Source organism: Plecotus auritus (assembly GCF_963455305.1).
Source record: "Plecotus auritus genome assembly, chromosome: 9".
NCBI classification, from domain to species: Eukaryota; Metazoa; Chordata; class Mammalia; order Chiroptera; family Vespertilionidae; genus Plecotus; species Plecotus auritus.
Genome location: NC_137783.1, coordinates 81,215,954 through 81,230,044, shown reverse-complemented (window position 1 = coordinate 81,230,044; position 14,091 = coordinate 81,215,954). Strand labels below are relative to the sequence as shown.

Here is a 14,091-nt window from a genome sequence, read left to right as displayed (position 1 = left end):
AAGTTTGATTTTAAGATACGATTCAAGGACAGGGAGTCTCCTGTGAGAGTTTTTAGAGTGACTTTTTCTTTTTTGCTTAAGGAATGTAGTTGAGACTTTAAGTCATTATGGCCAGATTCTGCCATGTCTTCTGGGACAGGTTATTATCATTTGCATCGTTTAAGGCTTTGTTATTCAGGCAGGCTCGATAAAGCACTTAGGAGATTAGAGTTCTGCAGCTGGAATAAATAACAAGGCAAGGTGCCCATTCCTGCACAGGCATCTGACTTCAGGAATGACACTGTAGTGAAAGAGGATTAGGCAGCAACTGTGAGCAGGATCTAACAGGCTGCTGCTGGAGATTTAGGGGCCTGCCTTGTCCAAGATTAGACAGACATAGAGAGAATCCAGGACAAGGTTAAAACAATCTGCAAAAAACAGCAGATTGAAGAATATTATAAGGACTATCTTTTATCCTTGAATTTTTGAAATTTGTGAAGAACTGAGTGAATGAAATCTCTATTTTTCCTTTATCTTACAAGTGATTTTGGATTTGCTATAATTTTGTCACTCTTAATCCCCTGCTTTTCAGACTGGCAATAGTAGGGTGTAGCAAATATTTTCTGGACCCAGGATCAACAGGTGATGACAAGCAAGAGTATTTGCTCTGAGCAGGTGTTTGTCTGACAAAGTGAGGTTGGACTCTGTCAAAGACATGGTGTCTTCTTGCTTTCTCATAATAACCAGTACTTTTTTGTAGCTCTTACCCCAATGGCAGCTAAATATCTGGCTGTGTGATTATTTATGCCACGTCTGTCTAGCCCTGTGTGTGCTACTGAGGGCAGGGCTGGGGGCTCTTTTTCTCTACATTCCAGCTTCTCTCAGTGTTTTCCAGGCTGAAATATTTGTTGACTGAGTGAATGCGTACATGCAGGAAGGAAAGTTTGCTTATTGAGTTTAAGGATAACACACAGGAGGGAGTGTAGAGGTAATTTGCACAGGCCCTTGGGCAGAATTCCTGGGTTGAGCAACTATCTCGCAGACTTTTGTTTGTTTGTTAATCCTCACATGAGGATATTTTTTTCCATTGATTTTTAGAGAGAGTAGAGGGGAGGGAAGTGAGGGAGGGGAGATAGAAATACAGGGAAACATCAATCTGAGAGAAACACATTGATTGGTTGCCTCCCATATGTGCCCCAACCAACCCACCAGGGACCAGGGATTGAACCCTCAACACAGGTATGTGTCCTTGACTGGGAATTGAACCTGCAACCCTTTGGTCCGTAGGCCGACACTGTAACCACAGAGCTGGCCAGGGCTATATCTCTTTGACTTTTATTTTATTTATTACTAGAGGCCTGGTGCATGAAATTTGTGCACGGGGAGTGGTGTCCCTCAGCCTAGCCTGCATCCTCTCCAATCTGGGACCCCTTGAGGGATGTCCGACTGCCATCAGGCCTAAACGGGCAGTTGGACATCCCTCTCACAATCCAGGACTGCTGGCTCCCAACCGCTCACCTGCCTGCCTTCCTGATTGCCCCTAACCGCTTCTGCCTGCCAGCCTGATCACCCCCTAACACTCCCCTGCCAGCCTGATCGACGCCTAACTGCTCCCCTGCCGGCCCGATTGCCCCTAACTGTCCTCCCCTGCAGGCCTGGTTGCCCCCAACTGCCCTCCCCTGCTGGCCCAGTCACCCCTAACTGCCCTCCCTTGCCAGCCTCGTCGCCCCTAACTGCCCTGCCCTGCCAGCCTGGTTGCCCCCAACTGCCCTCCCTTGCAGGCGTGGACCCTCCCAGCTGTCCTCTCCTGCCAGCCATCTTGTGGCGGCCATCTTATGTCCACATGGGGGCAGCCATCTTGTGTGTTGGAGTGATGGTTAATTTGCATATTACCTCTTTATTATATAGGATTATTATTATTATTTTTAAATGGTATTATGGCAGGCAGCACTCAAAGGGCACTATATATTGTTTTTTCTCTCCTTTTTTTTTGTAAATATATTTTTATTGATTTCAGAGAGGAAGGGTGAGGGAGAGAGAGATGGAAACATCAATGATGAGAGAGAATCATCGATTGGCAGCCTCCTGCACACCCCACACTGGGGATCGAACCTGCAACACGGGTATGTGCCCTGACCGGGAATCAAACCGTGATCTCCCGGTTCATAGTCAATGCTCAACCACTGAGCCATGCCGGCCAAGCATAATTGCTAACTTTTATTATTACTTAATCACCTATCTCTTAGCTGATGAGAGGTGTTTTAAGCTGTCTGTTTCTCCTTCCATGCAGCTTTTGGATTGCTTTGGAATTCCTGTGTTGATGGCTCTTTCCTGGTTCATTCTTTATGCGAGATACAGAGTGATCCATTTTGTTGCTGTGGCTATCTGTCTGCTGGGCGTCGGAACTATGGTTGGTGCAGACATATTATCAGGGAGAGAAGACAATTCAGGTAAGACTGTGTGACTTCTTTCTGGTTCAGTCCCAGAGAAAAGTATTGCTTAGGTTTTCACTTTTATTTTTTAAATATACAGTACAATGCAGGAAACATGTCCTGGTTAACTATCTTTTCAATTTTATTTTCAGATTTACTTGCTTCTGGTATAGTAACCATTTCCACAAAGCACTTTTTATGCTCCTACCTGCCCACAGTTCTTGTTCCTTTTTGTCACACTGGTTTTGTTTCGTTTCATGAAATAAATTTCTTTATATATTTGCAATCTTCTTCTGGTCCATACATTTGGATTAGTTATTAGAAAATATACTGTAGATTCTTTTTTTTTTTTTAATCAAATAGAGACTTTGTGTCGACTCTGTTGATAAAAATACTTTGATATTCTTTGGGTCAAGGTTCAGACAATTGATGGTGTAAATCTCAATAAGGTCTATGAGTTCTCCCAATCTACAAGTGACTTCAATATCTCCATTAAGAGAGAAATTACCTTGTTTACCTACCTTCCTTATCATTTTAAATTAATTCCCTTCAATAAATTCCATTATTTCTCATGTCATAGAATAATTTTCTGAGACCTCACATTAAGGCATATACCACAGTATGTTAGTCTCTTGAACAGTCAAAACAGCAGAATTGTGCCAGAAAGTAAGAAGATCAAGAGTCTTTAAACTTCTAGAAATCAGGGTTTCTTCTTCCTTAACATCTTAATCTTAAGTGAACACTAGCCACATAAACTCCTGGGAGCAAGCTAAAGAGGTTTTCCTATTGATAATTGTTCCTTTTTTGTGGCTTGTCTTCTTGTAGGCAGTGATGTACTGATTGGTGACATCTTGGTTCTTGTTGGGGCTTCCCTCTATGCCATTTCTAATGTATGTGAAGAGTACATTGTGAAGAAGCTGAGCAGACAGGAGTTTTTAGGAATGCTGGGCTTATTTGGAACAATCATCAGTGGCATACAGCTGTAAGTCTAAATTTTTCCTTAAAAACAAAATAAGCAAATATGTCATAGGTTATTACTTCCCAGCTACTAATATTCATTGTTTATTTGGCCTGAACTCACATTTAAAATCAGTAACTTGCTATAATGGACAACATAAACCGATGAACAAAAATAGAACCAGAGACATCAAACAGACTGTACAACCTATGAGGGAAGGTGGGGGTTGAGGGGGTAGGAGATCAACCAAAGGCTTGTATGCATGCATATGAGCATAACCAATGGACACAGACAGTAGGGGGTATATGCTTGGGGATGGGAGCAGCCAGGGAGAGGTCAATGGGAGGAAAAGGAGACTCATGTAATACTTTAAATAATAAAGAATTTAAATAAAAAAAAATAAAATCAGTAACTTGCTACCTATATATTAGAGGATTTTTGAAATGTTAAGAATTATGTCTCATTTTCTTATACATATGGTAGAGGCAGTACCAGTAAAGAGTCTCTTTATCAATTATTTCCAGAAAATAGTAACTTCCTATCCAAAGGGAAAACACAATGTCATATTTTTCTCCTATAGCTGACTACTGTTGAAGAGTGCTTTAAGACAGTCAAATATGTTTATGGATCTTTTTGGTTTTATTCTTTGTCATTTAAAATAATATTTTTATTGATTTCAGAGAGAAAGGTAGAAGGAGAGAGAGAGAGAGAGATACATCTATAATGAAAGAGAATTATTGATTGACTGTCTACTGCACGCCCCACACTGGGGATCAAGCCTGCAACCAGGGCATATGCCCTGACCGGGAATCAGACTGTGACCTCCTGGTTCATAGGTCGAACCCCTGCTCAATCACTGAGCCACGCTGGCTGGGCTCTTCTTTGTCATTTTTATAAAAAAGATAGTTATTTTTATACTCTAAGAAAAATTCAAAAGTCAACATAATTCCTCACCTTATTTGAAGTATAGCAACTAAGTGCTTATACAATAGTGAAAACTAGTGTGTGGACCTCTCTGTGACCTCTTGCTTTAACCTTAGATTGCTTGTGGAATATAAGGATATTGCCAGCATTCATTGGGACTGGAAAATTGGTATGTACATAAATGATCATTCTTTTTAGTCAGTTTTAGTCAGTATCCTTTCCTCTGACAAAGACACACATCAAGAAATAAATACTTCATTTTAAAAATACTTAGGCATTTTTGTAAAATCACAGAGTAATTCAATATCCAGTATAGTGGTTTGCATTGAGTTTTCTCTGAGAACTTGTAAATGAACCTCCATAGAAGTTAATTTTTAATCTTCACCTTCAGGAATAGCCTTTCTTTACCAGGAATTCTGAACAAGAGAGACCTTTGTCACATTAGCTTTCAATTACTAGATCTGTATCTCCAGTCTGCAGACTTTTTGTGAAGGTTGTCTGCTTGATCATTCAACACCCTGTTGAATTTTTGAAGTCCTTTACCTACATCACATCTTGTTGTTCTTTTTTTTTTTTTTTTTTGGAGGGTGTTGTGTGTATCATTTGCAATGCTGATATTAACAAGGGGCTTTGTAGATAGTATGTTAAAGGACCAGCAGTTTTAAATGGCAGCCAGGCCTTAAGCACGTTGACTTCTGATTTCTTCCATGTTTTCACAGCCCTGCTGTTCGTGGCATTTGCCCTCTGTATGTTCTGTCTGTACAGCTTCATGCCACTGGTGATTAAAGTTACCAGTGCCACCTCAGTGAACCTGGGCATCCTGACAGCTGACCTCTACAGCCTTTTCTTTGGACTCTTTCTCTTTGGCTATAAGGTAAGTAAATAGAAACCATGTTCAAATAAGAACACTTTGGTTAGTCCAAAAGAAGGAATAGGTTTCTTCAAGACTTTAGACCCAAAAGTAAAACCTTCTTATCCTCTTGGCAAAAATTTCATTGCACAGTCCTTACTCCCTTTGTTACTGCTTCCAAGTTGGAAAATTGGCCCAAATAAGACTTGTTTTTCTAAAAGGTGAAATGCAATGGATTTCCTCTTTGGTATGGCCCATAACACTATTGCATTGGAAATGCTAACACATGTTGCCTGGTGATAAAGAAGGAATCCCAGAGCCACTGTTGACTTTGAGAGACCATCTCAGGTTGGGCATCCTGAGCTTTCCCCCCTCTAGATTTATTGAGATACTAGAGGCCTGGTGCACAAAATTCATGCACTGGGGGATGTCCCTCAGCCCAGCCTGCACCCTCTTCAATCTGGGACCCCTTGGACATCCCTCTCACAATCTGGGACTGCTGGCTCCCAACCACTCCCCTGCTTGCCAGCCTGATCACCTCCTAACTACTCCCCTGCCAGCCTGATCGATGCCTAACTGCTCCCTTGCCAGCCCGATTGCCCCCAACTGCCCCCCCCATAGGCCTGGTAACCCCCAACTACTCTCCCCTGCAGTCCTGGTCCTCCCCCAACTGCCCTCCCCTGCCATCCTGGTTGCCCCCAACTGCCCTTCCCTGCTGGCCTGATCACCCACAACTACCTTCCCCTGCTGGCCATCTTGTGGCAGCCATCTTTGACCACATGGGGGCGGCCATCTTGTGTGAGGACATGAGGGTCAATTTGCATATTACCTCTTTAATTATATAGGATAATTGACAAGTGTTAAAATTTAAGCTTTACAATGTGTTGGTTTGATACCAACACATGTTGCAAATCCTACTACACAAATAGAGTCTGTGGTACCTGGTGGAAGGGAAGGAGATCATTGTACTATCATGCATGCAGTGATGGTAATTTTATATCTAGAAGGGATCTTAAAGGTAATTCAATCTAGTGGTTTTTCAGACTTTTTCTGTCTCCGAAGCCTCACAGCATTCCAAAGTATAACCTGCTCCCATTGGGAACTGCTCTTGTTACATGTAGTAATTCTCAAGGAGAGTGGGGTGGGAGGGAATGGATCAGTGTCTTCAAGGGAAACAGGAGAGCAAAGATAGTATCTCCAGAGAGTCTGCTTCACCTTCCCTCGAAAATTACAGAATGAATGATTTTATTTTAGAAGTGAGGAAACAAAGGCTTATCAGTCTTATAGTGTAGTCTTCTATCCACTGCACATTTTTCTCTGTTGTCATTAATAAGATGTGAATCTCAAGCTTATGTATTTATCAAGGTAAAGTCTCATGCATTAGAAAGAACCAAATAGGGAGATTTTTTTTTTCTCTGAACTTCACAGCTAATTTAAAAACTCTTTGGACAGCAGTTCTCGTACTTTTTGATATCAGGACACTTTTAAATGCTTAAAAATTAAGAACTGCAGGTCACTTATTTCTATGATTTATCATATCAGAATTTAAAACTGAGATACTTAAACAATATTTATTAACTCATTAAGAAAATAAAAAACATATGTTAGCAAAAAACATTTAAAAAATATATTTCCCAAAATAAAAATGGTATCGATTTACATTTAAAAAAATCTCTTTAATGTGTGGCTTAATGGAATTCTACATCTGGTTCTTCATTCTGCCTTGTGATATCACATGTCATGTAGTCTCTGAAACCTTCCATTGTGCGCTTCTACGAGAATGGAGGTGAAAAAGGCAAATAGCATGTTGGTATAATTATAAAAAGAGTTTTGACCTTACAGACTTTGACCTTCAAGAGTCTTTGGACCACATTTTGAGAACTGCTGCCTTAGATATCCGTCTTTCCGTAGCATACCTGCAGTGAATGCTTCTGGACCTGTTTGCTATCTTTGCAACAAATAGTTAGGGTGAACACATAGTTGGGATGGTGGCTGTCACTTGGTAATTTTAGTTTCAGCAGGGAATAGCAACTACATTTCTTGGTCTTTGTACAATTTTGTATCCAGGCAGAAATCTTTGGCACTGATTTTACACTGTGCCCAGGAATTGGCTATGAACTCACGCTGCCTCGTTCAGTGGATTCTCAGACATTTCTATGTAAGGGGTGTAAACTATTTTGCCTTGACAGGTCCACGTGACAAGAATCAGCTGTTAGTTATCTTTGCAAACTTGCTGGTTAAGGTAGTGGTTGGCAAACTGCGGCTCGTGAGCCACGTGCAGCTCTTTGGCCCCTTGAGTGTGGCTCTTCCACAAAATACCACGTGCGGGCGCACACATACAGTGCGAGTGAAACTTTGTGGCCCAAGCACAGAAGTCGGTTTTCGGCTTTCAAAAGAAATTTCAATTGTTGTACTGTTGATATTTGGCTCTGTTGACTAATGAGTTTGCCGACCACTGGGTTAAGGTATTCCTGAACTAAGACTAAAAGAGTATTTTTAGGTTGTTTTTTTTTTTTTTAGTAGCAGTATTAAACAGTAAAAAATTGTCAAAGTGAATCAGAGTGACCCTGACAGGCTTGGATTTCTCCTGCTATGAGAGTGAGTTGTTCTGTGGTGCTGAGCTTGCATTTCACAGAGCCACCACTAGAAGATGATGGTGTTTCTATTCTGCAGTTCAAGGCCAGTTGATAGCTACTGTGCCCAAAGAAGGCCCGAGTTCAACAGTGTAACTAATGGCCCTGCTCACCTGTGCTTTTTTTTTTTTTTTTAACCAAACATACTGATTTAGCTTTAGTAGTTTAACTTTAACTGTCCCTCATAAGTAAAGTAATGTCCAAGGAGGAAGTAAGGTTAAAGAAATAAAAGCTTAGAGGTAAAAGTACCCTTGTCACTACCAAACTGCTGGAAGCTCCCTTAATGTAAATATTTGCTCTTTAACTGCTCTAACTGTAATATGTGAACGCCCTTCTGTGTGCCATTTTTCCGGCCACGTGACTTTAAATTATTCTCAAAATTGGAGACTACAAATTGTAAATTCCTTTCTAGCTGTTTTGCTTTTTGTTTCCTTGACTCTGCATGCCTAGCAGTTCACTCTTGAATCAGATCAGATTTCATCGCTCTTGGTCAAAGGTCATTTCAAGACAGAGCAAAGAGCGGGTCTTCTGTGATTTTCAGTCAGTTACAGAGGTGGAAAACCAAACATGAAGAAGCATAAAGAAGAGCATAAAGAAGATACCTAGCATTTTAAAAATAGTTTTAAAAGACAGAATCGTAAGTCCTGTGTACCTCCAATTATTAAAATTGTAGTATCTAAATTAACTGGCTCTGATTTTTTGAAAGACAGTTGAAAAAGAGATTTAAAATTTTCTACACTCATCAGTGTCAGATTCTGCCTTCTTTGGAATTGATCTTGAGTAAATACCTATTGAACAGAGTATCCACAGAAGCTTCCTGTATAGATCCAGACACAAGGGTAGAATTTTAAAAAGAGGAAAAAGTTAGAGTGTCTAATTCAGGAGACTTACCTCACTCCCTCTTAGTTTCTCTCTTCTAATAAAGGTGCCTCGATTTAATCACCTATCTTCTTAATAGGGACAAGATGCTTTTTCTTCTAAATATTTAGAACCACCAAACCAAACAAGACATGTTTTGAGTAAGTTATGTAGGTTCTCCCTCAGTAACTGAACATTTTATAGGAGAGCATGATTAACTTTCATAATACCAACCTAAAAAGTTCAGGGTACTCTAAATAGCTTTAACTTTTCCTACCTCTAATCTTCTCTGAATCCCCCCACCACTACCCCAATAAACATTATTAAACACCAGCTATGTATAGGGTACTGTGCAGCATATTAGATCCAAGAATTAAAGGCAATGGTAGGAAATGAGTTGGGTTGCTCAGCTTGATAGTCACACTGGCTTTGCATCACCACTGGATCCAGTGAAGGCTTTTCTGCCTCGGGGAGGGATGTGGCTCTTCTAATATTTAAGCAGCTCTAAAGGCTCAAGGTTAAGAGATAATTGAGCATTACCCTTGAGCCAATGGTGACCCGCAGAAGCCCCCAGCTGGAGATGACCAGAAATCTACCTAATACTCACTCCAAAACCTATTTAGTTTTTCTTCTACCTTTGAGAGTGTATCATGCTTTTTCTTCTCTCTCTCTGTCTCTCATCCTTCTCTCTCCTTTCCCAACCCATTCTGTTTTGTTATTGTTTTTCTTTGTTATCCCCCGATTAGAACTGTTTTTATTGGGCATACTATGAAACCTAAGCTAATTTAAAAATATATATTGGCTTGAATAAAGTAGCACCCCCTATTTTTAATTTGCAATCAGGTTATTAGGACCACTTATAAATTGTGCTTGCTTGTTCCAAAGAAAAACACATGATTCTGGGTATTTAATTACACATTCATTATGCTGCATAGTTTCCCTAATTTTTATTACATCCTTCTTGGTCAGTCTTTCCTTATTCTCTTTCTGTGTTTTATTTTTCATGCTGTTAAAAACAAATACTAATTTCCTTACACTTGAACTTTTGTATGGATCCTTGATTCAAATAAAAGCAAATATGCAGAGTACTTATTATTAATTTAATTAATTTATTTTTATTCATCCTCACCTGAGGATATTTTTCCCATTGAATTTTTAGAGAGAGTGGGAAGGAGGTAGGGAGGTGGGGGGGAGAGAGAGAGAAGGAGAGAGAGAAACATTGATGTGAGAGAGACGCATCGATTTGTTGCCTCCTGCATGCGCCCCACCAGGACCAGGGATCGAACCTGCAACCTAGGTACGTGCCCTTGACCGAGAATTGAACCCACAACCTTTTTTGATGTATGGGATGATGCTTCAACCAACTTAGTCACCTGGCCAGGGCTGTGCACCCACATTTTATCTTAGATCCTGTGCTCCTCTGTTTCATACCAATATTGTAAGCTGTGCCTTGGGTCTGAATTGGGCTCTATCATGGTATCCACTAACCTTTCATTCTCTTAATTAAGTGGGACTAGTTGTGTGGTGGGGTGCAGCTAGGTTGTCACAGAAAAAGGCAAAAGTTCCATTTCCTAGAGCTGTAGGTAGCCAGTTGGCTGATGTGCCAGGGGACGTTGCCAGAGACCAGGCATTTACACATACACAGGAGGGTTTTGGCAAGAGGCAGCTGCAAAGCTGTGTGTGTGAGGGAGCATAATCCTCAGCTGTTCTTCTCTCCTCCTAGTTTTCGGGGCTCTACATCCTATCCTTCACCGTCATCATGGTGGGCTTTATTCTGTACTGCTCCACCCCCACGCGCACGGCGGAGCCGGCAGAGAGCAGCGTGCCCCCAGTCACCAGCATTGGCATCGACAACCTGGGTCTGAAGCTGGAGGAGAACCTCCAGGAGACCCACTCCGCATTCCTGTAGCTGGAGAAGAAGGGGCGCTGTCTACCTGGGGCCTCCTGGGAAACGGGGAGCTGCCACTGGGACAAAGCAGAGCCTGCTGACTGCTGAGTGGAAACCTGGAAAATTAACCCACTGAGAGCAAGCACTCATAGCATCTGATGGGGCCCACCGGTTGGATTTTACAAAGGGATGCCTCACAAGTAGAAATACCAAGATGAAGCAGAAGCCAAGGCGAGGACTGGGTTTCTGTGTGTGTGAGGACCAGTACTGTTAGTGTCAGGAGACAGGGTGTGGACCCCATTCTGGGGTCTCGGAGGCACAGGTGGGCGAGCAGGATGGGGCAGAACCCACACCTGAGCCAGCCTCAGAACAGGGCTGTCTAGGCTGGGCTGGTGGTCAGGAGTAGGGGCGGTCCAGGGCAGTTTTAGAGTAGGTTTCCTCTGCTGGAGGCTTCTCGGTTTTGTCCTTCGGAGGCAGCCATTGTCCACAAGCCACAGCTGAGGTCTGGGGACTGATGGCACACAGCAGGAGAGTGGGTGGGACAGCACCAGAGAATACTGAGACACAAGTGTGAGCGCCATAGAAGCTTTGAAGTGGAGTTCTGTAAACCTAGGAACCCTCTCTTCATGGTTAAAGAGGATGCTACCCCACTTCTTACAACTACTTACGCTCCGTGAGATTTTTATGATACTTCTTCAATGAAAGTGTTCATAGGCAGCATCATTATGATACCAACTACCAGTGTGCAACTTTACAAAAACTGCATGTAAGGTTTTTTTTTTTTTTTTTTTTTTTGGATAAAAATATAATAAAAGAAATTGAGGGTAAGTATTCACATTATTAAAAGATTTCTGATTTCATGGAAATACACCCACTGTGGTTTTTTGGATTAACCAGTTTCACTAGTTGGTTTTATTTTATTTTTTAAAATAAATTTTTATTGATTTCAGAGAGGAAAGGAGAGGGAGAGAGAGACAGAAACATTAATGATGAGAGAGTATCTTTGATCGGTTGCCTCCTGCACATCCCACACTGGGGATTGAGCCCACAACCCCGGCATGTGCCCTGACGGGGCATCGAAGCGTGACCTCTTGGTTCCTGGTCGATGCTCAATCACTGAGCCATGCCGGCCGAGCTCCCTCGTTGATTTTAAATGACTTAATATACTCAAGATTTCTTCACATTTAACTTTTCAGAATCATGTCTTCTGTAAGGTAAAATAAACCTGTCTCTTTGGGGCTATGCTAGGATGAAAGGAAATTCAGAGTGAGCTCACAGATAATTTGCTGGAATACATACTTTAAAATTATTTTAATTTCTTTTCTCCTACCAATCACAACTGTCAAAAAGTGAAAAAAAGTTGTGGTAAAATGTTTGGCATTTTGGGGAATACTTCCAGTTTGTACACACTGATTATTTATTAAAATACCTTACTTAAGAATAAACCTGTGTATATAAAGGGGTGGTGATGACTCAGGGGCTCTCAGGTGACACATCCCAGCTGTCTGCCAGGCTGAGCAGCCTCTCCCAGGCCAGCCGGGCGGGAGCACCTGGGCGCTTGTTCAGATCCTCCTTGTAGCGCCTGTTGAAGTGCATGCTGGGTACCTGCTCCTCCTCACCACAGGTTGGGCTCTTCCAGGTCAACAACAGACTTTTTTCACATTTCTGGTCATATGGTTGCCTCATTTGTTCTGTGTTTATTAAATGAACTTTGTCTCTGGTCCCAGTTCAGAACACTTAAAGGGAAATGGACCTAAAGTAAGGCCTTATGTGCAGGTACATGTCGGTAGTAAGTTATTCTACCCCACTCCGCTCTTTCCATCCTCCTCCTTCATCCTAGTGCTGCGCCTCTCCCGCTCCCTCCGGAGTTGGGCAAAGTAGTTCCATTACGGGCGTCCCGAGTTAAAACTCAGAACTCAGTGTACCAGAGCAAATCACATTCAGCAAATCACATTCAGCAACTAAACTACAAGGACTGCAAGCCTGTGTATCCTGTTTAAACAAGTGTGCAGAGACTGGGAGTTGGCTGAGCCAGCCTGGGCAACGTGGTCTTCAACATCTGGCTTATACACAAGCTTTTTAAACGGAGCATGTTCTTAAGTGGAGAACCTCCTGTACGTTCTTTTTCAGCCCATTAGAACAGTATTCAGTTTTCAATAATTTTGTAGCTATTTTTGCCATTAAAGAAGCCTGCTGAATAGTATAATAGTTGCTAGATTGTTCCCTAGTGTTGTATAGAAGTAATAAATTGTGTAATTGGACTTTGGATAACTAAGAAGAGAGGGCTTTGCTGCTGCCCTTTTTACTACTCGCATTTTGAAGCTAGGTTCTCTTTTGTGGGCAGGTAGCTAACATTTCTCACCTTTCTGATACCAGCATCTCAGAGAATTGGTATGTCTTATCAGTGGTGTTTCCAGCAGGTTGCACTTTAACAAATATACCAAAGATCCATGACAAAAAATAATCTTTCGTTTTATGGAGCCAACATAATGTCCTGTTAAATCAAAGTGTTTCGGTTTAAAGGAGGGTGTTAGGATGACTGCCCTTGGCAGGGATCATCCTTGATGAACAGATGAAGAATGAAATCTCCAGAGAAGTGGAAACATCCTTCCTTGCGGGCCGCATGGTTGTTGGGTAAGGTGAAAACGGAATCCAGGATTTCTTTCAGCGTGGCTAGCAGCTTACAGTTCGCCACTGCTTCTCTGAAACAGTGGACTCCAAGGGGGCCATGGTTCTTGTGGAACTGCTGAGCCCGCAAATGTGAGTGCATCTCTCGTGAGAGGAACTGGGTAGATTTTTGTGTAAAAACTGGCTTGATGGTGCCGTTTTCTCTGCAGCTCTGGAGCCTGGGCCCTTTAAAGAAGCTGCCCACATTCATCTCTGTGAGGTCTTATATATGCCAAGTCACGATTCCCTTTTCTGTCATTATGGGATGTGCCATTTTCATCCACATTTAATCACTTAGTATCTGGACATGTCCTCAGCCCTCATAAGATGTCAATAAATCAGGGAAATTCAGCAGATAGCCACTTAGCTGATTAAAAGGCAAAGGATTTATGAGGAAATTAGGTAATGCTGAACATGCAGCTCTCCCACAGTCTGATACAGGGTGTCTTGAGAAGCCTGGTGGTATATCCAGGGAGATGAAGCCTTTTCAGAATGCCACAATTTTACTATAGGATTGAATGTCCCCAAATTTGTTCTCCCAATGCTTTCATCACGCACTTTATTCCTTGGTTTAAATATTGCCCTCTTCTAGCAATTGTAATTTAAAGTGTAGATACATTTGGAGAAGGAAATTTAGATTGAAAAGGGGAGAGCAGTGATATCAATGAAAACCATAAACCATTTGAGCAATTATTGGCTTCAACTGAGCATGACAAGCCTTCAAATGGTGCCATATCATCACCATTCATTCAACTATTAGTATTCAAGGCCTGCTCAATGGGGAGGCCAGATTGCACACACAAGGTGTGATGTTCAGGACTCGCAGTGCTGGTAGCTAGAGTTTCCATGTGGAATCCCACCTTCCCTGACCTTGGATGTTTCTTTCTACCTGGTGACTGTGT

The 14,091-nt window shown here is 41.9% G+C and overlaps 1 protein-coding gene across 1 annotated transcript in view; it reads left to right on the top strand.

Moving 5' to 3' along the window:
• Positions 1-11,385, top strand: part of SLC35F2 (solute carrier family 35 member F2) — a 48,238-nt gene extending 36,853 nt beyond the window's left edge. Inside the window, exons 4-8 of the mRNA XM_080687025.1 lie at positions 2,270-2,429; positions 3,237-3,393; positions 4,410-4,462; positions 5,013-5,167; positions 10,358-11,385. Of these exons, the coding sequence (XP_080543151.1) occupies positions 2,270-2,429; positions 3,237-3,393; positions 4,410-4,462; positions 5,013-5,167; positions 10,358-10,543 (711 nt within the window). The 3' untranslated portion in view covers positions 10,544-11,385. The remainder of the gene's footprint in view (positions 1-2,269; positions 2,430-3,236; positions 3,394-4,409; positions 4,463-5,012; positions 5,168-10,357) is intronic.
• The last annotated feature ends 2,706 nt before the right edge of the window (positions 11,386-14,091 follow it).